Source organism: Epinephelus lanceolatus, chromosome 13 (genome assembly GCF_041903045.1).
Source record: "Epinephelus lanceolatus isolate andai-2023 chromosome 13, ASM4190304v1, whole genome shotgun sequence".
NCBI classification, from domain to species: Eukaryota; Metazoa; Chordata; class Actinopteri; order Perciformes; family Serranidae; genus Epinephelus; species Epinephelus lanceolatus.
The window spans coordinates 25,902,330-25,928,850 of NC_135746.1; the positions used below are offsets into that span (position 1 = coordinate 25,902,330).

General features: G+C 39.8%; 1 protein-coding gene across 2 annotated transcripts in view; it reads left to right on the top strand.

Annotated features, from left to right (window-relative positions):
- The first annotated feature begins 6,968 nt into the window (after positions 1-6,968).
- Positions 6,969-26,521, top strand: part of fmn1 (formin 1) — a 37,645-nt gene continuing 18,092 nt past the window's right edge. Inside the window, exons 1-3 of one of the 2 annotated variants that reach the window (XM_033648036.2) lie at positions 6,969-8,695; positions 16,060-16,238; positions 22,590-22,698. In XM_033648036.2, coding sequence (XP_033503927.2) covers positions 7,015-8,695; positions 16,060-16,238; positions 22,590-22,698 — 1,969 coding nt within the window. In that variant the 5' untranslated portion in view covers positions 6,969-7,014. Of the gene's footprint in view, positions 8,696-16,059; positions 16,239-20,223; positions 22,455-22,589; positions 22,699-26,521 lie in introns of those variants that run through there. The other variant, XM_033648035.2, reaches the window with a different exon arrangement.

Below are 26,521 nucleotides of genomic sequence, written 5' to 3' on the forward strand. Positions count from 1 at the left end.
ATACAGCTCATCCACAGCCATATAGGGCAGCCCGGCCGAGCCCCCCTCCTCCTCCTCTCCTCTCCTCTCCTCTCTTCTCTCCTCTCCTCTCCCACCTACCTACCCCCTCTTCCTCCTCCGCCCTCCTCCTCTTCCTCCCCCTCCTCCCTCCCTGCGCCCAGACGCCAGCAGCAGCAGCAGCAGTGCGGACCAGCGAGCGGACGGAGCCGGGGCATCAGAGGACGAACCCCCGGTGGTGATGCTGCTCTGCTGCTCCTGCTGCTCCTGCTCCTGATGATGCTCAGGAGCCAAAACAGGCTGCTACTACTTTTTAAACATTTGCGGTGAACCCCCTTTTTGCAAAATTGAGTCAGCAGTTTTTTACCGGCTCCCTGTCTGACAATGACGCATGGTGGTCAGATGAATGGCAGCAGACTGGCTGCATTCAAAGTTATGAATGGCTCTGTCTCTCACCTCAGCCATGCACACACATGCACACACCTGACACTTGTGGCACCTGTGATAGCACACTACCTACTGGCTTGCTTGATTGCTTATCTCCCTATCTGGGCTATATTTATGCACATGCTACTTTAGCCTCTCTTGTTTGCCAGCTTGCTTATTCATCTCCTTTCTTGCTTTGCTTATTCATGTGAGAGGAAAGTAGAAAAGTCTAATGTGGTCATTAGTCTGGCTACAAATTACAGTGTCCTCCTGTTAACCATTAAGCACAGTGCTGCTGAGGAGCAGGGTCATTTCACCTGCCTGCCCACCCTCACTCCATTCATTTAACTTGCTTTAAACATACGGTAGATTTAAAATTATGTCAGTAAGATGTAAATATAATATCTTATAGGCAGGTTTACAAGGAGAGTTATGGTGTCCACTTTAACTGTAACGACATTAGGATCGTATAAAGGTCATCTCGGTGTTAAATATTGCTGTATCACACCAGACCTCTATAATAAAACTCACATGAAGATTCAGTGCAGTTTATATACAGAGATCCATCCAGTTATCTGTCTTAATTGTATCTGCCATTAGCGTCACTTTTACACAGAGCAAAGCCCAATTAACATCAGTCAGGTGTCCATATGTGTGCTTCATATGGTCTCATTCACTGATCAGGAGACACATGAGATAAATGCTCCAGATCAGGGCTCCAGCAAAGACATTGGTGACATCTACTGGTCATGTAGTGAACCTCCTGTGTAGCTGTGTGCACTGCTGCTCTACAAAGACAAACTGCAGTAACTAACTAGATGCTTAAAACCAGAATCTGACCTTTTTTAAGTCTGTTTTTACCATGTAAGAGATGTTACGTAACAGTATGTAAACTTTATTATGGAACTACTAAAGAGATCAAAACCAAACCACAGTGACTGCTGGCACAGAAGTAAAATGATGGCATAGTATGTTTCTGCAAACCACAGTTGTGTATATTGGCACATACATGTCATATCAACATGTTTAAAGTGATACAAAATATAAGTTGGCCCTGTTACTGTGAGGCAGAGGAGATGATGACTGGTACATCACCTATAGGTAAGACTTCTGCCAAGTTGCAGCCCACTGTTCAAGAGCAACAAGCAACAAAACTGGTTCCCAGTTAACATTTGTATGTGGGCCCCATGTGGGTAGTAAATGAGCTGAAAATGGGCCCTATATGGGATTGTCCATGGGTACCATGGCCCCATGCCAATTGCCCACATGGGTAGGTTTACCTATGTGGGTCCCACATGGGTTATGCTACAGCTACAAGTAGGTTTGGGTCCAAAAAAGGCATCTTATCTTGGGCCCACTTACAATTTGGGCAATTTGCATGGGCCCCACATACAAATGTTGGCTGGGCTGTGTTTTAGCAAGTCCTTGGTGTGTTTCCATTGGCTTTTAGGTTTCAAACATGGGTGTTTTGTTGCAACCCATCTGTGTTATTCCAGCAGGGATAGTGGCACGAAAAGCAACAGTTTGTTTTTACTGAGACATCACTGTTTTTTTCTGACAGAAATGTGCCCCCAAAACTCTGCCTTAACAAAACCACACATTACATTCATTCATTCATTCATTATCCATAACAGCTTATCCTGTTGGGGGTCGTGGGGGGGCTGGAGCCTATCCCAAATGACATTGGGCAAGAGGTGGGGTACACCCTGGACAGGTTGCTAGACTATTGCAGGGCTGACACAGACAATTTTGAGTCACCAATTAACCTGCATGTCTTTGGACTGTAGGAGGAAGCAGGAGTACCCAGAGAAAACCCACGCTGACATAAGGAGAACATGCAAACTCCACACAGAAGGGCAATGGAAATGTAAAATTTCAACGTTTCTGCCACATAATAATGTGCATCGTATCAGATGTGTGTAGAAACATACAACCTAGACATCAGACTGCATGCACAGCTAGCCTTAGCCTAAGCTAATTAACAACTTTTTACGACCTGTTTCCTGTAATTGAAACATTAATTCTGATACTCCGGCATCTAGATAATTAAGTTCATTATACCACATATACACATAATAAGGCAGTTGCTAAATTAAAACATAACAAAGCAGAAAAAAACAACCCCAACCCCTGCTAAAAGCTAACTAACCCAGCTCAGATACATTCAAGAGTATAATCAAACAATTTCCTTTTTAGCCTGTAAAGGCATAAAATTTACATTTTGCACCTTATATATAGGCCTAGCTGGTACACACTTTGGTACAGCCTTAATACTTCACACTCTTTTTTCTCAATGTCAGTGAATGTGCAGCTACTGCCGACTGTGTCTGAAAGTCAGTATACTGTCTTGTTCATAATGTATGACCTGAGGGCCTGTCGAGTTTTGTGCATCATACTTTTTAAACAACTCTGACAATCAGCCAGTGAAACCTTACATTGTGGTATTTCTACATTTACACATTCAACTGAACTGCATGGAACTGAGTATTGTAAGTGCCATCTAAAGATACCAAGGTCAGTCTCATTGATTTTCACTGTTCTGTGACATTAACTGTACAATAAAACATGTTTGTTGTTTAGTGCAGTGTCCTGTTCATTCCTTTGAGCTGTGTTTCTGTATCTCTGCGAACAGAACGGTCCATTATAATGTAAATTTTTAAGGAAAATTAGGGAAATTAATTTGAGATTTAAATGACTTCACAGGCTGTAATTCAGATTTATATTTAAAACTGCACATTGCAATCTTTTTTTAAGTAACCCAACACATAATCATCCATCTTCTTTTTCGAAACTATCGCTGAAGATGTCGTGGTTTCAGTGAAGTTAACAGCTGTTTGCTTTCTTTAAACTTCTGTAATCCATCAAAGACAGCTGGCCAGTAGGTCAGATTAGCCCCATGCACGCAGTGACCAGTGTGCAGCTCAGCATGGTGCACAGCTGACCTAAATAGAGCACACGGTCAGTAGATGGCAGGAGGGCAGATGTGACTTCCATGTTTCAGGTTAACATGGAGATGATACACAGCCTTTGGCCTTAACGCACAAGGAGCAACATTACTTCTCCATGTTTATCTCAGACAGTGGTGGAATAAATATTTTTACTTAAGTATTTCAGTTCAGTTTTTTTGAGTATTTCCATTTTCATGCTACTTTATACTCTGAATTCACAAGTTGTCACTGGGAAATATCATACTTTTTAATCCACTTGACAGCTTTACTTAGTTACTTTGATTTTAAAGTTGAGAGGGGCTGTATAATGGCTACTTTTACATTTGATACTTCAAGTACATTTTGCTGTTACCTCTGTCAGCCTATTTCTACTTAAATTAGATTTTGAATAGAAGGCTTTTACTTGTAATTGAGTTGGTTTGTATGATTTATTGGACAGTATATACATTGTGAAGGTAGACATTTGGGCTCTGTGAACAGGTGGCAGCATTTATTGCTATTTTCTTAATTTTTACAAACCGAAAAATTGCTCAATTATTTTCGAAAATAATCAGCAAATTAATGCGTAATAAAAAACAAATACTTGCAGTGAGATACAAAACAGAAAAAATAAATGAAAAATGAAATACTCCAATTCAGGCAACAACAGTAAAATCCTGCTTTTACATTAATGCATGAGTGACAACAATCTAATCATATGATATATATTAGTATAACAATCACAGAGGACAGTTCTGCATTGATTGCTTTTACTTTTAATACTTAAAGTACACTTCCTGATTACTGATACTTGCATACTTTTACTTAAGTAACATTTTCAATGCAAGACTTTTACCTGCATGTAATGAAATATTTCTTTACAGTGTATTATTAGTATTTTTGCACCAGTAAATTATCTGTATACTTCCTCCACCGCTGATGTCAGATATTCTCTTGTATGTGCGCATTGTTAGAACAATTACTACAATATTTAACCTTGCACTGTCACTTTTATAGTGCACAGCTAATACTAGGAAACACACAAACAGAAATACAAGACAAACACAGTTAACACTGGTTTGCTGGGTTCATTCAGTAGATCGATGTCAAGAGGATTACATTGATTTGGGGAAAATCCTCACTGAGCCTGCCGTCTGTTTGTGTGTTAGTGTGGCCCCCTCATACCTGACAGCCCTCACAGGATTAATGGCAGTGAGTCTTATCCGAGGAGCCAATAGGAATCAACCGAATTCTCACGAACAGCGCTGATTGGATTAAACTTGTGTGTGACACTTCAGTGGGCGGGGAGTTGACTTCTGTCACCTGAGTGTCACTGTGGGTTCACAGAGGAGAAACCTGCTGCTGCACCGACGGACTGAACAGATACCGCTAGGTAAAGGACAAAATACTTTTGTTTATTTATGTATTTATTTTGACCTTTTATGTGATTAATTTTCAAAATAATGTGAACATTAATCTTTTTTTAAAGCATTGTCAAGAGGTTTTTTCTTCTAGATTTGAGGCCGAATTATTTAGTTTACTGCGTGAAAAGGAAAAAACAAAAGTTAAGTTATAAATTTTAGCATTAAAAATAGTAGTAAAGTAGTAGTTAAAGTAGCTCTACCACAATGAACAAATACTCACAACACAAGTAAAAGTCCTGCATTCAGAGTCTTACTCATTAAGTAAAAGTCTTGTCTTTAAATAGCCTAAATTTAAAGTACCAAAACATCATAACTGATGCATTAATGTGTTGGTATCACTAATATTGATATATTATAATATATAATATAAATATATAATAATATATTTGAATCAACACATAGTGAGGTAAAAGTAGAGAGTAGAAGTATATTGAAGGACAGAATGGAAATACTTATGTAAAGTACATTAAAATTTGACGTAATTACAGTAAATGTACCTCTACAAGTTTATTACTTTACCCTTAAGTTTGAGAATCAGGGAAACTGTATATCACGTGTGTCCAGTTTCCACTCATTTTCTGTAAAATTACATTTAAGTTACATAACTGGTAAACATGGTGAAGGCATGTGTTTTACACGCATATTATCTTTGCACAAAGGTATACTATCTGTCTGTTTGTGATGCCTTAGTGTAGAGCTGCAACTGACCATCATTTTCATCAATTATTAATTATTATTTTCCCCATTAATCATAGTACATAAGAAGTCTATCACAACTTCCAGAACCCCAGGATGACATATTGACATGTCTTGTTTTGACCAACAGTCCAGACCCCAATGTGACTGATTATATCATAGAAGACTAAGAAAACAAGCAAATAGCTACATCAGAGAACCTAAACAACTTTAGAAAATGAGTTAAAAAGTTGGCAGCTAATTTTCCACTGATTGTGGCGTCTGTTTCAGCTCTACATTAATACTTGTTTGTATCAATTCAGGTATTTTCTTGCACTCTGCACTTACTTTTATGCACCCATAAAGTAGGCTACAGTTTTATGTTTGGTGTAGTCGTAAAGGGACAGTTCACCCCCAAATCAAAAGTAAATATTTCTCCTCGTACCTGTAGTGCTGTTCATCAGTCTATATTGTTTTGGTATGAGTTGCAGTGTGTTGCAGATATCAGCTGTAGAGATGTCTGCCTTCTCTCCAATATAGTGAAACTAGATTTCACTTGGCTTGTGGAGACTTAAAGCGTCCAAAAAATACATTTGAAAAACTCAACAGCAATATCTCTTTCCAGAAATCGTGTCCCAGTAACCTAAGATATTCCACAGACCTTGTTGTGAGCAGTTTCATGCCGGAAATATTTTCTTTTTACCAAACAACACCCATCAACCATATCAGGAAGCGTGCATCTACTGCTAGCTCACCTAGCACCACTGAGCTAGCTAACATTACAGCTCAGTTAAGGAGGACACCAATAATGTTTACAGGTTGCACTGTCATGAGCCTCTCGTCCGTGAGTCTATGCAATCAAAGAAATCAGACTTAAGTCCCACTCATTACATATTGGCTTACTCTGCATTACATCAAACATTTAAAGAAGTGACAAAGAGAATATCATTTTTAATGTCATATAGAAATTTGAATTTGTAGTTTAATATGAATGAATGAGTTGTGATAGGAGGTTAGGTGAAATATCAACAAGGAAGCAGTCTTGTGAAAGTTTGTAAAACACTGAACCAGAGCTTAAATGGAAAGAATGCAAGCTGCTGAAGTCTGGTTGTAATTGTCAACAGCCTGGTAAGTTTTATATTGTGGCTACGATAATGTGGAGAATATAATTAGGAAGATGTAATGCCATTACCACACTGAACTCTCATATTCACTGACCCTCCATCTCTCCCTCCACCACACACTCACTGACTCACACACAAGCACACCCACTGTCCAGTGCAATTATCATCCATTCCCTTACTCTGCAACTCACACCAAAACAATCTAGACTGATAAACAGCACTACAGGTAAGAGGAAAATATGTATTTTAGATTTTTTGGGTTGAACTGTGCTTTTAAACCCTGATAGAAGCATCTATCAGTAAGCAGACACACTCATACACTCATTTAAAACAAGTGAGAACTAAACGTTGTATCTTTCTGTGTCAGGACTCATGTGGTTGTCCAGTGGCCTAACTGCTCTATAGAATCTGCTCATGTTGCATCTGTGGTAATCAAATAACATGGAGGGCACTTCCGCTACCTTAAGCCTCTACATCCCGATCAGAGAGAGGAGCAGTGTGAGTCCATCCCTCTCCCACTGCAGGGGCCCAGCTTCCCCCTCTGAAGCCCCTCTGAACCACCAACAAGGACGAACCTCTAACTGCGAAGAGGAGGGTCCAGCTGAAACAGTGAAGCAGGGGCAAGCAGACAAAGTCTTTGAAGAAACCCTCAAAGAGTTGAACGACTCCTCTGAGTTCTGGCTGACAGAGTTGTTCCTGTTGTGTTTGGAGTGCAACACTTTCATGAGCATGGGCAACCAACAGGGCACGAAGATTAAGCCGAACTTCTGCGGTCATGCAGAGAGTTGGGACATTTTACCGAAATCCCCCAGACTATATATCCCTCGGAAGAGAAGGAGAAGAGTGGAGGAGCTGGTTTACACCGGCGGCTTTCAGCATAACCTCAAGATGACACCCGGGACTCCAAGGGCGAGGAGGTTGACAAAGCTGCGGATAGCGAGCTCTCCCACCTTTGAGGAGTGGGACGTGGAAGAAGACGGGCTGATCATGTGCACTAATGCAGCCAGGAGGAAGAGGGTAATGGGAAAGGAAAGAGTTTCATCTGGTGAGGAGAGGAACAGGAGTCCACAGGAGCTAAAGCCAGTATGGAGAGTGAGGCTGCCGGATGCCCCATCTGCAAATGTTCGTAGGTCTTCCAGCAACAAAAGAAAGGATATATCTGTGGAGGAAGAGTGTGCACTCCCAGACTCAGACACAGACATTTCAGAGTATGACAATGACATGTACTCAACTATCTCCTCCACAAGGAAGACAGAAGACAGTATCACAAATTCTCAAAACCAGATCACCCAGGCAGCAAGAGACACAGGTGAGGACAAGAGAGCTGAAAGCATTGAGAAGACCTCTCAATGGAGGTCTGCATCACAGCGAGTAATGGGCAAGATTGAGGAGGTGGAAGGGATCATACGTCGGGTGAGTGTCACCAGTTCGGACTGGCTCAAAGAAGACAGCAATGAAGCTGAGTCAATCTCAGATGGATGCATTGGTGAGTCCCAGAACAAGGGGTACAATGAAGACGAGTCTCTGCTGGTTGAGGAGCTTCAAGCTCTGGGTGAAGCTCTGAGTCAGAGTCTGCGTCAGGTCCTGAAGATGGAGGGCGCAAAAATAGAGAGTGAACCTTTCACAGAGGCCAAGAAGACTTCTTATGAGCCAAGCCTCGAAGGATCAACAGGAAGGCCTCTAAATCTCCCATCATATTCTCACAGCTTCACCTCTACTGTGCCAAACAACTCTTCATCAACCTCTTTTTCAGCAGGTGGAGAAACCTCCCCTGTACCCTTGCCGTCTCTGTCTGCAATCCTGGATGTTTCCCAGAGAACATCCAGCAGCTTTGAGGGCATGTCTCCCATCCTGTCACCTTTATTGACACCCAGTCTGTACAGCCGGTGCTCTCTGCCTCTGAGTCTGACCGACCGGCATGAAAATGACATTTCCGAGTGTCACACAAGGTGGAGAGGCTCACCTCAAGACAGTTTATTCCTTCAGGGGGGTGGAGGCTGTGGAAGTGCCAAAACAGTGTCTGGTGGGACAGGAAATGATGAGAGGAGCAGCAGGAAGAGTGGACAGAGTCAGACATACAGATGCACGGGTGAGACCAGTCGAGATGATCTACTCTCTTCAGGTAATATGCTAATTATGCTACTGCAACATTGAGTCTTATGTATATAATTAATATGTAGCTGATAACAAACATAATTTGTGATTTAAGCTGAAATCAAAGTTCAGTTTTGACCTCAGAAACAACAGTTACAGAGAAATAGTCGCACCACATAGTCCATTTAGTATCTGCTCTAGTAGCTTTTGATCACATCACATAATCCTCATTAGCTGTTGGAGTTTGCCCAGAACTTAAAAGAAATAAAATTACATGCAGTTTCTAAAAAATGCAAAGTTGTAATATCAATTACAAGCTTTGTGATCTAATTGTGAGTATTTGATTGTCAGTGGTAAATGAGGTACTCAGATCCTATTCTGCTAATAATCAGGTTTAAACTGGTATTACAGTGCTTTAATGTTCTAATGTAAGCACTTTATTTTCCTCATACTGTCACTGTCTCTTTAAGCCCCTCTCCTAGAAAAGGCCAGTCTGCTCTGATAGGTCAGCGTTTCAGACTTTCCAGGTTTCTGGGTCTTTAATCATCTTAGCGTCTCTGCACTGTCATTGCAGTCAGCAAAAGAGTAATGGAGTAAAGCTGCACTTTCTACCAGGAAAAATCACCAATAAAAGCTTCTAAACACAGCTAGACATGTCGGTGAAGATTCTCAGTCATCCAGGTCATGGTAATCATAAGTGCTGTATCATAGGCAACTGGACTTGCTTGAATTACTTGAAGACGTTTCACCTCTCATCCAAGAGGCTTCTTCAGTTCTAATTTACTGGTGTGGAGTCGCAGGCTTTAAACTCTGTGTGGGTGCTTGCCCTTACAGAGTTGTTAAGGTTACATGTGAGTTGTTGACCTACTGAGCCATCATGTGTATCGAAACTCAAGGAAGTCCAGTTGCCTACGATGAAGCGCTTAAGACAACCAGACATGTTTCAGCAGGAGTATGATCTAAAACCTTGGAAAGAATTAACACCATCAGCAACTAAATTAGACGTTAGCATATAGCCATGTGTAGCAGTGTACATGATGTAAATACTTGCAGTAGCATGCCTGACCAAATAAATGAACCCTGACATTAGCTTGTTTCAAAAGTAGAAAAAAAACAGTTAAACAGTTGCAAACAGAGTATTCAGAACGGTCTGAGGGCTGAGGTTTTCACTCACAGGGATTACTTTTACATACATTTACAACATTATTTAAAACTCTGATCACATTTAATACGAAAGTCCGACACTGTTACATTATACATGTGATAGACAACAAGGGTAAGTATTATAGGTCCCCTTTAAGTAAAGGTAGCAATACCACTGTCTAAAAATACTACATTACAAGTAAAAGTCCTGAATTCAAAGTCTTAAGTTAAAGTACACAAGCATTATCAGCAAAAAGTACTTAAAATATCAAAGAACAAGTACTGTAAAACTCCAATTAGTAGCCCAGGCTATTATTTGCTTAAATCGCTGAAATCAACAGGCCTATATTTGGGACACACTTTTAATTACTCTCACACAAAAATGTTGCTCAGCAAAAATCGGGAAATACAATCAAACTGTTTCGTTTATTTAAACCAGTATGAATATTGTTTAAAAAATTAGCCTCCAGATAACATATCAGTTATGAATCATTCATTTGACCTAGCTCTGACAGGCAACGCATCAGAGAGAGAGTGTGAGTTATGGCACTTGAGGATTACGGCACCCAGTATACCGACATAACACCACTTTGACCTGTTTAAATAATACTCCCAACTTGGATTAATTTTTATGAAAAACCCTTTGATTCTTTTGGTCTGACAACACTTACGGACTAAAGGATTATAAATAGCTTACAGGATGATCATGATGGGCACATAATCTGAGGTAGCCAACAATCCAGTTTTATACATCTGAACATTTACTATAAAAAAAAATGAACTGCTTGCCAACCAGACCAGGCGTCTAATTTTAATTTAATTAATTGATTGATTTAAATTTTTAATTGAATTTAATTTTACAGTACTCATTAAACAGAATGGCTCCTGTCACAGTGTATTATAGAATATTAGTATTATAGATAGTATAAGAGTATTAGTATAGTATTATAGAATATTATATTATTCAGTTTTCATCACTAACGGATACATGTAAGAGCATTTTAATGTTGTAGTTCTTCAACATGGAGCCAGTTTGAGACACTTCGTACTACTGGGTACATTATTATAGCATACATAGCATACTTATATGTTTTTGTATGTAATAAGTACCTATTAGTGTCAAATAAATGTAGAGATGTAAAAAGTACAATAATTCCATCTGAATTGTAGTGAAGTAAAAGTATAAAGTTGCACAAAATATATACTCAATAGAGAAATATTACACATTTGATGGGGTGTTACATGACAGTGACTTTTTATTCAGAATTGACTCTGTTGGTTCGCTCCAGATTCAGTTCACTCATATGGATGATATCCTGAAGTATGTTAAAGGATTTCATAGCTCTAGTTTGTATCATATGTGTCTCATGATGTGCTTCATGGTTGGCCAGCGTACGGTGGATTAAAGAGGACAAAATACCTTTACAAAGTGTGTGTGTAAAAGCATGATGCTGACTTGGTTATTGAAGTGAACAGAGGAGGAAGAAGAGCAGACGGCTTTCAAGGTGGAACATGCGGAGTCCTGACTGTCAGATCTACACATCGATTGAGACGCTCTGATTTGAATGCTCTGAACTCAGTCTGCTGGTGTCTGCTCTCATCTGCTACTGTAGTCTCTCTCTCTCTCCCTCACTCTCTCTCTCTCTAACACACACACACACACACACACACACTGTCTCTGTTTCTCACCACAGCTGCTGAAGCAGACCTGAAGGATGTTTGGTAGTCTGTAAATAATGACCCCTTGCTGGTTTGACGTGGTGGTATGTCAAACACCACGTGTGTGTGTGTGTGTGTGTGTGTGTGTGTGTGTGTGTGTGTGTGTGTGTGTGTGTGTGTGAGCTCAGGCATGAAGTACTAGTGAGCACCTGATGTGGATAGCCTCATAGTCCTTCAGTAGCACTGACCTGAGACGCCCAGAGTTTCCATTTAAAGAGCACCAAGAGAAATTGTGTGTGTGTGTGTGTGTGTGTGTGTGTGTGTGTGTGTGTGTGTGTGTCTACTGGACAGAGGCTTGTAATGAAAATGAACCATGTTGGATTTCTTTTGCAGATAGATGCAAACATGCATTTTTCTGGATCAATTTAAAAAAAAAGATGTACAGGGTGTGCTCTTACTGTAGATGCACACACCTTGCTATGCCACTTATTTATTATGCCACTTTATAATGAAATTTAGCTGCTTAGACGTCATCTTTGTGCCAATCTCTGTGTGTATTCACAATCCATAAACACAATAATACAAGACGACTGCATGTTGCTTGGATTTACATTTGTAAAGCAACGACCAGCTGGTGGGTTGGTCATTACAAACTCATGCTGTGCAACTTCATGCAGAAGTTTATTTTAAATTTAGATCCAAAATTTTAGAAAGCTTTCAGATATGTCAGGCTGGAGTTTTGGGGGGGAAAGTTGTACAAGATGATGCACAAGTATGAAAGCCCATTTCTGCCAGTGTAATGAAAAAAAAAAAAATCCTAAGTCACAATAATGAGAAACTCTTGAAATAATGACTTATCTCAAAATAATATGAAACCTTCTCAAACTGAAGACCCACTATCTCAAAATATTGCAAAGTTTTATAAAAGTCTTGACTGTATATCTCAACATTTTTAATGAAAAACCTTATCAAAATATTGACTAAATATCTCAAAAATTTTAATAAAAATACTATATGAAAATATTGACTTAATATCCCAAAACTTTTAATGAAAAACGTAATAGAAATATTAACATAATATCTCAAAATTTTTAATGAAAATCTTTAGGAAAATATTGACTTAATATCTCAAAATTTGAAAAAACTTTCTCAAAATAATAACTTTATATCCCAAAATATTTAATTATTTCAAAAATAATGAGAAACCTTCTCAAAATAAAGACTTAGTGTCTTAAAATAATGACAAATATCAATATCTGTTTGATGAAGTTTTTTATTGCAATGACTGAACAGGTTGTTGTTTTCTTTTTATCACTGGTGGAAATAAGTCTCCATACGCAAGACATTTATATTGTTGAAGTTAATTTTCTTTGTCAGGGATAGCAAATTATGCATCTATGCACCCAACTTTAAAAAAAGTTAAAATATCTCATCAACTAAAATGTGTTTCAAATGTCTACAGCCTGGCACCTCTGCCTCATATTTTTGCCAAACCTCAAGAGTGGTGGCCAGTCTTAAATCTTCCTTGCTAGGCTAGCTATGATTCTAAATCCAAAAAAGTAAAAGTCTCGAGGGGGAGGGAATTTAATAGTGTGTGGACAGCTTCATTTGCTTTCACCTCCAACTCTGCAAGGTTAAAGTTCCATGTAATAGTGGTGTTACCGTCATTATAAGGTTCAAATATGTTTTGTGGCTCTCGACAATTTTTTTTATTATTATTTTTGGTCAAAAATGTCTCTCCTGATAGTAAAGGTTGTCGACCCATGGTCCAGATCTATTAAAAATGAGTCTTGGTTTGGATTATCAATTATTTAAATATCATGTAACTTCATAACTAGAAGATGATATTTTAAATAGTGTATGTACAGACAGTGTGGATTTAGATTATTTGAGCAATCTTAAAGCTACTTCAGGGAAAATATAGGGAAAAGTATGTAAAGGACTGGAACTTAACCTCCTGTATAGAATTGATTGCATGAGTCTGGCACTCAGATCAGTACAGAGTCTGATGTCTCGTCCTCACTTTTCAGAAAATGAAAGCCTGACCAGGCCGTGCAGGAGGACGCCTGGCTGTCCAAATAGGATTAGAGCTCAGCGCTTTGTGAGATACAACACATCTTTAGAGGATGATGATTAGAGTGAGAGGAAGAAAGACATGCGGAGCCCTCTGAGGGTTTTATTCTTAAAATCCAGTGTTCTCTCCAGTGTGGTCAAATGGAGGACAGATAACACATTTCCATAAGCTGTTTAATCTGGCTGTGAGGACAGCTATGTGTCCGCTGAAAGTTACACAACTGGCATCTCTGTTGGCGCTCTTATCTGAAACGATACTGATGGGTTTACTGTAGAATAGCTTCCTCTCTCTGTTCCCGGGACTTTGTGACCAGCTCGGCAGTAAATGGGGAAATCTGGATGCAGGTACTGAAAGCAAACGCAGTCATCTCCTCAAGGTTGAGCTGCCTTTGACCACATCTGGTATTAGCTGGTTGTTTTTATCCACACTGCCCTACAGGACTATCACATTTTTAGCTCGACCACAGTGGGAATGGAACCCCTAATTCATACTCCTAAACCCTACTGTGGCAACTCAGACACAGAAATAGATACACAGATAGTTTCCTTTCTTAAATACATATCCAGATTAATTTTAAAACATGTTTTGTGTGATAATGAAATTTCTCGTCGTGCATGTGCAGTCTGCACCCTAATAGTTTTTCACTTAGCACATTTGGCTTGGGATCAGCAGCTGTCAGCCATCCAGCACCGCACATCAATCAACCTGCTAATGCTGCGTAGGTATACAACATAATTGATAGCGATATTAGAGCTTAATGAAACACTATAAATAGTAAAACATTTGCTACATTTAGGGCTAAATTTGCCTCCATGTCTGCATTCATCAGGACATATCAGCTTAATTATCACATCTTAGAGCAGCTTTCAAAGTGCAGACTCTATGTTTGTATAAAAAAAAGCATAAAAATCAGGAGTAAAGGCTTCATCTCAGTCTGGAGGATTTGCTTAACCACATGTGACTGAAAAATTGAGAGTAATCTATTAACGAAAGAATGCTGGATGCTCGTGTACTAACTGCAGTAGAATCTCAGGCTTAAAGAAGTAGAGTTTAATTAAAGAGGAGCGGTTGGCACATCCAAAAAACTCAACAGCTGCTTGTAGTTGATCTGTCATAGATCTCTTTCAGGCACCAAACAATTATAAGCCAGAATGCTGGAGGTGTTTTTTTTTTTCTTCTTTGAAATTCAAAAGTTAAACAGTGAGAGTTTCTGCTGTTTATTTTTAGCTGAAGTTCAGTTTCCCATCCTCATGGTGACACTGTAGCATAACAGGCAAGATTTACTGCAGGGCTGCAGAATCTGTCGGCCTTTCAAAGATTCCTGTGTTGATTAATTTGGCACTCAGTCTGTAAAAAGCTGTGAACAATCACCATGTGAGGAAAACATTTTAACTCTCTGTCTCCATAATTAGAGGAAGAACTGAAAGCATATTTCCCTCAGAGGCAGCATGCACCTGCTGCTGAGACTGAGACACTGTGATAATGAAATGCAGTAGATTTAGTGACAGTGTAGACGAGTGACACTCAATTTACGGGGCGTGGGCCAAATCAAGCCTGCAATAGTGTGCTGGGTGCCCCCCCCCCCCCCCCCCTTCAAGGAAAAAAAATAGCATCAAAATAGAGATTAAAAAATGCCAGGGGAGGTCTGAGCTCAGTCCCAAATATTTTTAAATCGTAGAAGTGGTCCTGTGTACACCCAAACTGTGCAAGGCTGCTGCCCCTGGCCTTCTGTCATTTCTCAAAAGTGGCCCCAGGGCAAAACAAGATGAATATCCCTGCTGTAGAGTGGCATGTGGCTCTTAAACCCACAGTGCCCATGACAAAAACTTATGGAAACAAATAGCAGTTGTTGTTTGTTTATTTTGACATTTCCATTTCCATGAATCATTGTTGTAGGCGTAAAGTTATTCTTACATTCTCCATCTGTAAAAATGCCTATACACTGACTTCTTTTTTAACATTTCATGACCTAAAATGTGTGTCATGTGCCTTTTCCTCTGTGTTTTGTGATAGCGTTGCTCTTGAGTCCTGGTATATTAAGGCTAGCTGTGGATTCCAAATCCAAAATCCCAAAATAAAAAGGAAAAAAAAATCTTGGAAGAAAATTGAGAATTTAATAGCGCATAGACAGTTTTGTTTGCTTTCACCACAACAATGGGATGTTAAAAAAGAAGCAGCAAAAGTGATATCCCTGTGGTAGTTAAACATGATGAAGTGCCCTCTAAGGCAGCCTTAAAATTGCACGTTGGTACCTTTTTTTTTTATTTTTTTCCACCCCTGCTCCTCAGACAACCCAAGCCTGCTGCTGGTCACACATAAAATATCTGCCAGATATAAGACTACTTCAGTAAGGAGAGACTTGTTTTTTCTAGTAAAAAGAATATTTATTAACATGTGCACATAAGAATGAAAAGTGTGGAAAGACTTTGGCGATTGGACTCTGCCATTAAAGACACACAGTTTGAGATTCCTCAGTGATAATGACTGAGTAATGAATAGACTCCCTTCTCCTCCAGATGAGGCGCTGCAGACGCAGGAGAAGATCTGGCAGCAGGAGGTCGAGGAGTCTCTCTCCTTCTGCAGGTCACTGTCTCATCCCTCCAGACCGAAACACATTGACTTCCTGCGTATCACCGCTCCTGAGGATGACATCATTGATACACCAGCATCCACGCCTCTCCCACCAGAGTTTAGGGTGAGTAGTTTTAAAGACTTGATCTGTGTCGCACAGTCTAGACTGAATTTTTTTTTTAATCATGTACTGCCACAACCTAAAAATCTGGAGTGTTTTCTTCAGAGCAAATGACAGCACATCAGCCAGTGACAAGGACATGATCACCTAAATTAGCTGCTGTAGTGATTCACTAAAAAAAACTTGCAGATTATTGGCCCATGAGTCTGTGCCAAAGTAATCCTGAACATGCTGCCTAACCCTCTTCCTGCTCCAGCAGCACTCACAGGCAGTATTTAAATGAGTGTAAAGTCACTTGCCACTTCTGAAAAATATGGGGAATTTTGGATGAAAACAAAATGACATGACATGTATCATGCATCATGGTGTAAGTGTATGAAAATATGGCTCTTACTCTCAGGTTTTTACTGAACAGCACATAATGTGGCCGACATTCTGCATGTATAGTGATGGAAAAGTCAGAATAATGAAAAGTGTTGCAGTCTTGTTGCTGTGGGTCTGGACTTCACTCAGGTTCAAGATTTTCACCTGATCTAGCTGATGAGCGCTCGCACCCCGTGGTTGTGTGCGATACTTTTAATTAGGACCCATAGGTAAACATGATGAGTTCCATCTATTAAAGCTGCATAGACCCTAATGCATTAGTACTTTTAAAAAGCACTCGTTAAAACAGAAACAGAAAACAATGATATGAAATCAGTAGGAACAAATTGATTTACACTGACATCATTAAAAAATTGGAATAATGAAATAAAGTACCTGTGACTCAAGACAAAAAGTATATCTCTGGGGTCTGCAGGTACCCCAGTCGGTAGGATGATGGCTTTGTAACACTAGGAAACTTATTCCTCGTGTGAATAATGCTGCATCATCATGACATCAACCTAAACGTTCTCACCACACTGCCTCACAGTCCCTTAGATCCAGGTTCAACAAACAGCCTCATACTGTGTGTTTGTGTGTGTGTGTGTGTGTGTCAGACAAAGAGTTGCTTGTTACATAACAGAAGGGATTTAATGCAACTCTGTAGGTGCATTGTATAAGCAGTGGTATCTGTACAGCATGCAGTGGTTGTTATGGGTTTTAAAGCTCTTAAGCTCTGCGTCTTTTTATCTGCACACAAAGTATATGTGTGTGTGTGTGTGTGTGTGTGTGTGTGTGTGTGTGTGTGTGTGTGGAGGAAAAACTCAGATTACATATATTTAGCCTTTGTTTTCACACTAAGGCAACACATTGCATGGTAGACACAGACAATATTTATTATGATATAAATAATAATAATAGATTGCCCAAAATGTTTCTTTAACAGAATATAAAAGGGAAACAAATTAAAACAGAACGACTAAACAAAGATTAAAAAATAATAATAAAAAGGTAGAAGGGAACTTGGAGAGCGCAGACCTCCCCCAAAGCCTCCCTTTCCTTCGTGTTCATGTCCCCAGTGGCTAGCTAATAGCTGCTACTCTGTACTACACACTACCCAGGCTGGGCAAGTGCAGGAAAACGGTGCTCATATTTTGGTTTCCACTGATAGAGCCCTCCCCAACCCACTGTGGCAGGATGGCATTGTAGCGGTTCCATGCTTTGGTTCATCCCATTAACACTTGTACCTCTGTCAGTAGTGTTGCCATTTTAGCACTGCACTGCTAGCCACTGCCATTTTGGTTCAGCTACCTCCATGTTTGCTGATGTGAGGGCCGTGTGCATATATTGCAAGCTTAACCAAAATGAGAAATAATATGGGTTTTTCCTTGGCCCATACAGTCTTCCACCAAATTTGGTGAAAATCGGACCAGTAGTTTTGCAAGAATCCTGCTGACAAATAAACTAATAAACAAACAAGCAAACAGGTACACAAACAACCCTGAAAACATGACCTTCTTGTTATAACCTTCAATTAATAAAAACAACAAGAACTATAAAGGAGCCACTGTGACGTCACTCATTGGTTTGTGGACTCCCATTTTGAAGCCTCGAGTTTGGCATTTCAGCTGTCGCCATCTTGGATTTTTTGGAGCCAGAGGTGACAATATTTGGACGAGAGAGTGGAGCTGTGGAGGAGCAAGGGGTGGATCTTACACATAGAGTGTGGTGGCGGCTAGCAGACAGCCTGTCACTCAAAGCATCCACGCCCTTAACTATGCGTAACATTAACGAGAAATTTTTATTTCTACATTAGAGATCAGAGATTTGGGCCATTTTCACTATATTTGTAATCCTGCTCACCAGAAATATGGTTTCAAATTCATTTCAAGTAGAAAAAAAGAAGTGAATATGAACACTCCTTAAATACCGTATTCAGCTCTTTATTATGGAGACTTTCCAAGTTCCAAAACCAGACAAACATCAGCAGTAATTATTTGGTGTGTTACATCTGCAGCCATTCAGTAAAGACCATTTTATTACAGTTCCACCACATTGTGTTATGGTGATCTACTGTACAAAGCCCATTGGGCACACACTGTAGTTCTGCTGCCTAATGCTGGATACAGTTCAGTGTGTTTGTTCAGGAGTGTGTGTGTGTGTGTGTGTGTGTGTGTGTGTGTGTGCGCTCTCTGACTCTAATGCTATTTCATGGAATTATCTGGATTCGTTCCTGTTACATAAACACATAAAGGCCACGGTGTAACTCCCTGGGGAATGCAAAAAGCACTTAATTAGTATTTGTGTGATTAAGTGTAGCCAGTTAAGACAGTGTCACAGGCACGATTCTGAGTTACATAGTGTAATAACATGCAGTAAAAACGTTAGTCACCTGCTGCGGGCTGTGATAATGTGATATAAAGCAAACAAGGGCGGAACCTGAAACTTAAGAATAACCCAAACATGAACCTGAGAAGGAGCAAGTTTACCATCTGGTTTTTATTATTTTAGTCCAGGAATCTATAAAGATCCATAAAAAGAGGCTCTTCCTCATGCAGGGTGAAATCCATATTGGTCCAAGACTTTCTCTGTGGTCTTTGGTCATGAGGTGGCTGCATTTGTGCATTCAAGCATATCTATTTCTGTGTTTTTATTTATGTCGTGAGGACAATGATTTCACATCTTTAATCTCACCTTTAATATATTAAATTATTCTTAGTTTCTGTGGTGAACTGTTTTATTACAATTTATTTTCTACATATTCAGTTTTTAAGTATTATTTTTTCATTTCACTTTTGTCAGTTTTTATCATTTTAATATTCACTTTTTAATTTATGTTTTTCTCTTCTCTTTTGTATTTACCTCGTCAACATCCTGTTGTTAATTTATAGGCATAATAGGCCTGCTTAATTTTTGCTTGTTAGGTTTGTTCATTTTTAATTTTTTTGACACTTTTTGGAACCAAATCAATCTTTCTTTTGATAATATATTCATTTTATGCATTTATTTTTATTTTTCAGTGTCAACATCTTATTTTCAGTTGTGACACTAAAGGTTCTTTTGTTTTGCAAACTAATTTACATGAAGTTTTTTTGTTTGTCAGGTTTGTTCATTTTTTAATATGTTTTTCAACCAATTCTTCCTTTTGTTTTTATGATCATCTTGACTCTGAAACAATTTTTTTAAATTAATTAATATTTTCAGTGTCAACATCTCATTTTTGACGGTGACAGCATTTTGGGGTTTTTTGGCCTTTTTTTGAGAATTTGTTTACTTATTGATTTTTTTGGTTTGTGAGGTTTGTTCAGATCTAAAAAAATTTTTTGTATGTCACTTTTTATTACCTAGTATTATCCTCTTTTGTTTTGATCTGTGTCAGCAATTTGAATATGTAACTTTATTTCAAAAAGCTGTTTATTTATTCATTCATATTACAAAAATTTTAATTAATATCATAGTCAGTGAGCCACATACTTTTATTTTCACCAGCAGCACTCTTCAACTTCCCAGTGTCTCCACAGTGTATGTTAGATTTCATGTGAGCTGATTAACAGTGCAGTGTAGGTGGGGTCGGCCCCACTAAGACGCTCAGATTAGCCGGGTGTTGCTCAGTGCCTACAGGGGAGCTGAGAGACCTCCCTGTCACTGTTGATTTACAGGCCATAACGTTTAACAAGTGATCCCTGGCAGTCCTATTTACCCTCCCTCTGCTCTGGGTGTGGTGTCCCTCCATCTGTTCCTGGGTGGCTTCCTTCGCCTCACGGCTCACGGATCTGTCAGGGTGTTTTCAGAAACAGTGGCTGAAGTCACCATCTGCTTCCAATTACACTATGACAATCTGCAGGACGGCGTCCAAGATGCAGCGCTGTACACTACTACAGTAGAGGAGCTGGACGGAAAAGGAGGCACGACTTGGATCTGACTTCTTGCTGTGGTTAAGCTGAGTCACTCTCGCCAGCAGAGCCATGGAGCCAAGGCTTGGAAACCTTCACTTTTCCATTACTCTGTGGATTTTTCTTCTGTTATTGAGCGACTAACAGCTGCTTCCAGTTTTAGGTTTGGAACTTTAGTTCTCCGGTAAGACATGCAGGAGCTGTTGTAGCGGTGAAAGGATAAATCTATTTCTTTTCATCAAACTGGAGCGAAAACAGGTCGGACTTGACTGGTGATATGGCTTTATTGACTTTAACATTTCTTGCATGATCCTGGAAACAGTTTTGCAAATTAGTGCATGCCATACAGATGCCTGAGCACCAACTATGCCTTCTTAGACTGCATTTTTCTGATGTAAGACAGCATAAGATGTTGCAGCCAAATCTGAATTGTAGTCAAGATGTTGACGTTGTTGGAAAAGCATTTCAAGAACTTCCCTCCATTCTGGATGACATCAGCAATTTCTTTATGAGCGACTTGTGAGCCATGGAGAAACGAAAAGCCATCCTAAAATTTTTCAGGAACCTCTCAGAGGAAGAGAATGAGGACATAATGCCAGGAGACACAGAGCTGAGTGTTAATGTAAAGAGAAATGGGGACATGAGTTTTGAAGAAGCTCTGAAAAACAGCAGAGACTCCTTATCGTATGCAATACTGTCTCATGAAGAGGAGAGGACGACCTCTAACTCAGTGGGACATATAATTAGTCGAGAGGCAGGAAATGACTCAAACATGACAGAGGAGGAGAGGAATAATGTCAACCTAACAGAGCAGCAAAGCGTGGCTGTAGACGCTGAGAATGGCTCAGAGAAAGAGACCTTCGCAACAAATCAAAAGCAGAATAAGATGCCAAATAACTGCAGCAAAGAGGGCTGTCACATATTACAGAACTCACTGGATGAATGGGCCTCGAACGAATCTGTGCAACCAGAATGTCAACACATTTCAAACGACTGCACAAATACAGGTTGTGATTGTGTTGCACAAGTCAGTGTCGAGCAGGATGACACTGAGGAAGATAATCAGAGAGAAAGAAAGGAAAATATTTACAGCCAGGAATCTATGAAAAGTACACCATCTAAAATTAAACATGTGGTGATAACGGTGACTCGGACAAGACCTGCAGTTGAGGATGAACCAACTCCAACATTGGAGACAGTTGGCCCTTCCTGCTTAAAAAATGAAGAGGAGAAAGGTGCAGAAGAGGACAGCGAAGAAGAAGAAGAGAAACAAGATGTGTTTCCAGTCTCTACCGCCCAACCACACCATCCTCCCAGCCCAAAAGGCACTAATATTATCATAACATCTGCAGCCAATAACCCACCACCTGGATCCACCTTCACCCGAGCTACCTTCTCCCCAGGCTCCCCCACGGACAAGCAGATCCAGCTCCCAGCCCTCTTCAGCGGCCTGAGGGTCCTGAGGAAAGGGGTGGTCGGGCCCGAGCACGACACCGTGGCTCAGATCAAACCTTCTTCTCAAGGAGTGAAGAGGGAGATCTTCCCTGAGAGGCAGGGGGATGCGAAAGTTCAGGGGAGCTTCCTGGACCAGATCTCCCAGTTCCTGAACCGGGAAAAGAAAGGAGATGAGAAAGAGGAGACGAAGGAGGCTGAGGAAGACAAGGATGAGAATGAAAAGGATGTGACTGAAGAGAGTCAAGAGGATGAGAGGAAAGAACCTGAAACAGAGGAGGATGCAGAGGTTTTATCTGAGTCGACAAAACCGTCTATGTCGAGCGCAGAGGCAGCGTTCGATGCCTTCAAAGCCTTTTTCACCCCAAAGCCTTTGAAGAGGGACCCAGCAGAGAAGGTGGACCTGGAGGCAGTGAGGAAGAAGATAAGAGCAGATAAAGATGTGCTCAAAGCACTTTTTGAAAGAACCTCCAATAAGACACCAGAGAAGAAAGACTCATCTGATGGAAAAGTACGAATTGTGCATGAATCAAGAGCGAGCATTGACTAGCTTTACCAGAGTCACGACTGGAAATACTGTCCTGTGTGTAAAGAAGCTCTCTTGATTCTGTTATAAATTTGTTGTCACTTTTTCTTCTCCTTCCAGTCAGAAGCATCCACCCCAGGAGAGGGAGAGGAAAGAACTCCTGGTCGCCTACAGGCCGTCTGGCCGCCACTTAAAGAGGAGAAGGTTGGGCTGAAGTATACAGAAGCAGGTACTAACAAATATATACACATTCCTGAATCTGTCATAAAATATTGGCTCTTCCAACCACATTGTTTGGGCTCCCAGACTCCTGTGCTGTATGTGTTCAAAATATTCTCTTTTTCTCTAACCTCATTAAAAGTAAGTATTTAAAGGTCCAGTGTGTAGGATTTAGGGGGATACAATGGCAGAAATTGAATATAATATAATAAGTATGCTTTCTTCAGTGTAGTATCACCTGAAAATAAGGATTGTTGTGTTTTCGTTACCTTAGAATGAGCTGTTTATATGTACAAAGGGAGTGGCACTTCTTCCACAGAGTTTGCACCCACCATGTTTCTACAGTAGCCCAGAACTGACAAACCTAGCACTGTCTTTAGATAAGGCCATTTGGGTTTGCAGGGTTTCACATTTTAGCATTGGCTATCAGATTTAGCAGCTCTTCTGCGTCAGAGCGTCAGAAAAACACAGATTTTTGAACATGAAAATGTTATATTCAGTGTTTTTACTCTAAACCCAGTGTTTGGTTTGTCCCTTCTGGGATACTGTAGAAACATGGCGGGTGCAACATGGCAATCTCCGTGGAGAAGGCGCTGCTCCCTTAGTAGATATAAACAGCTCATTCTAATGTTACGAAAACACTTGGGATTACCATGACCTGGATGACTGAGAAACTTCACTGACATCTTAAGATACAGATGTTCAGGAGGTTTTTGGGTTCTAACTTTAGAACTGAGGAAGCGTCTTGGATGAGAGGTGAAATGTCTTCAAGAATCTCAAGGAAGTCCAGTTGCCTATCATAGCACTTAGTCTGGATCCTAAGTCATCAGAGAAAAAAGGTGAACACGCATTAGCGGGTGCTGGGCTAGCAGCTCATCTTCGACATACTGAACAGTGTCAGAAAAACACTGATTTTGGACCATGAAACTGCTTTTTACAGGATTTAATCACCTGGTTTGTTTGTTATTGAGAGAAAAAGACCTCTGCAGATAATTTAACTCCTACTAAAAACCTCCTGAATAATAAACACTAAAGGAATTCTAACTATAAAGTTTAAGCTAGCTGCAATTTTCAATCCTGACCGCTAGATGCCACTAATTCCCCCTTAAATCTTACACACTGTACCTTTAAAGGTGAACATTTTCCCTTTGCTACAAACTGAGCTTGCATATTTTATAAAGGTGACAAAATATGGAAGTCAGTATTAAGTTTTGTTATCACACAAAACAAGGAAATATTTAATGTTTTACATGTTACACAGGCTTTCTGTGAACAACTATATCGGCCTACTGTATTCCTTTGTTTGGCAAAAAGTCAATAACTGATGAAGAAATGTAGAGTATGTTATCCTATAGTGTGACACTACTTATATTGTGGGTCATTAAGACCTCAATGAAATACAGATAGACTCATAATATTTATTTATTTAAGCTTCATTTAACCAGATAAAAAACAAATTCCGATTAAGTCTTAGTTCAATAATGTCCTGGTCAAGAATGCAGCAAAGTTATTTTAAAACATAAAACAATAAAATATGCAACAATACATCATAAATGGTACAGAGCTACTGTTCATGCATCAAAAGAAGTTAAGTGTACACAGATAATGAACAATACATTGAAACAAAAAGGAATTGAGGCGTGCCAGACTTGTTACACCTTGTAGCAAGAACAGATTGCATTAGAGACTTCTGTTAACTTTTATTTAAAACTGATTCGAGAGATGAGGGAGTCCAGGCTGAGTCACACCTGCCAAGACTGTAATAAAGCAGACTCCTTTACCAGCCACTGTCCTTAAAGGAAAGACAATGACCGGATCTAAGATTGTAGGGATGATGGACAAATACAAATTTAGAACGTATTTACATGGTTAATCTGGGGATTTGGGATTTGGGTGGAGAAGTGCTATAGTCATTACTGTACATGAATGCATTTAATATGTTTAACAGCAGTCTGTGAGACCCCAAACAGATGTAATGTGTCATTGATGGTAGCTGATATGTCATCATTTCCAAATCTCGCAAATATTAGGAACAGTCCTAAAGTATTAAGTAGCAGAAATATCAATAAGAGTGTAATTTGACATCCCCAAAATCAAATACACATAGTTTTTCTCCAGGCTGTTCTCATGTACTGTTGGTACATATACTTATGATAATGCACCAGAATTTGTATAAAACCCATGTAATCATGAGCCAGTAATTTGTGTATAGCTCATGTAATCAGGAGGGCTGCAATCACATGACCAAAGCACTGATGGGAGTAAAGAAGTACAAGAGCAGAAGTCTGTTTTAGGAGGCAGGCTGGGCTGGTGGACCGATCAAACAAACACAGGACTTTCTTGTAGAAGTTCAGTGTTCTGAATCGTGTTAAACCCAGTGAACTTTGAATCAATTTAAGATATGCTGTCACCATGCGTCTTTTCTTAAATCTTAAAGATATCAGCTGTAGAGATGTCTGCCTTCTCTCACATAAAATGGAATTAGATGGCACTCAGCTCATGGTGCTCATGTAGAGTTGCTGATACCTCCAACACTCTGCAACTTGCACCAAAGCAATCTAGACTGATATATAGCACTGCAGGTAAGAGGAAAAACATATAGTTTTGATTTGGGTGAACTCTCCCTTTAAGTATGTGTTTTGAGCTGTTAGAGAGAATCATCAAGGTTAAAAAAACAGTGGAAATTAGAGAACAATTCGACTAAAATAAATCAATAAAATAAATATATTGTCACTTTGTACGATAACAATAAAAATGGACAGTGATTGATTAGGCCCATGTTAAACACTGTGTTCTGAGTTTTCAGTAGAAGGAGTAGGAGTGTTTGCTCTGTGATATCATGTGATGGATTTAATATCAAGGTTTACTGCTTTGGTAAACACAACTCCACCCTGTGTGTGTCCACAGTGAACCAGTCTGTTAGACTCCAACACCTTCAGTAAGTGAAGGGATTTACTGGACTGTGCACTGGGTGCATGTGGCACACACTCTGATGCCTTTAGGCAAACCATTAATATTTTATTTCATTTTTTAAAATCCCAGTGGCACTTTTTGCCACTAGTTGTACAACTTAAAATTCCGGTCCAGTACAACACCATCACAGAGACCTCAATGCTAAAACACATAACTGAATTAACTCCTCTATAACAGTGTCAAAATCTGAAATAAAAGTATATTTATGGCTGAGCTGTTGTGTTGGATTGCAGTAGACTGTACCATTGTACTTTAAGTGGCCACTCAGTGTGTACCACCAGAATAACTTGAAAAATACAATTATCACATGAAAATCCCACACATACTGACTTTAGATAAAGATTAACAGTTAGTTTCTAGTGAGTATTTGTTGCATATGCAAGAAGGTCACATAGAAGCCAAATAGGTTTCATGGGCCAGTTTCACAAACATAGACTTATGCTTTCTGCAGACCTCTGAAGTCATCTGTTGCACAAAGCTGTGTAGTTTTTGACAATCATAAAGGGACATTTCATCCCAAAATCAAAAACACATATTTTCCCTCTTACCTGTAGTGCCATTTATCAGTCTAGATTTTGTTGGTGTGTGTTGCTAAGTGTTGGGGATATTGGCTGTAAAGGTGTTTGCCTTCTCTCCAATATAATGAAACTAGATGGCACTCAGCTTGTGGTGCTCAAAGCGCCAAAGAAATACATTTGGAAAACTCAACAGCAATGTCTCTCACCAGAGATCATGATCCGGTTACTCAAGATAATCCACAGACCTTGTTGTGAGCAGTAGGAACTATTTCTCTTTACTGTACTAAACCCGCCAACCGAGTCACTGCACAGAGGAGGCGTGCATTTACTGCTAACTCACCA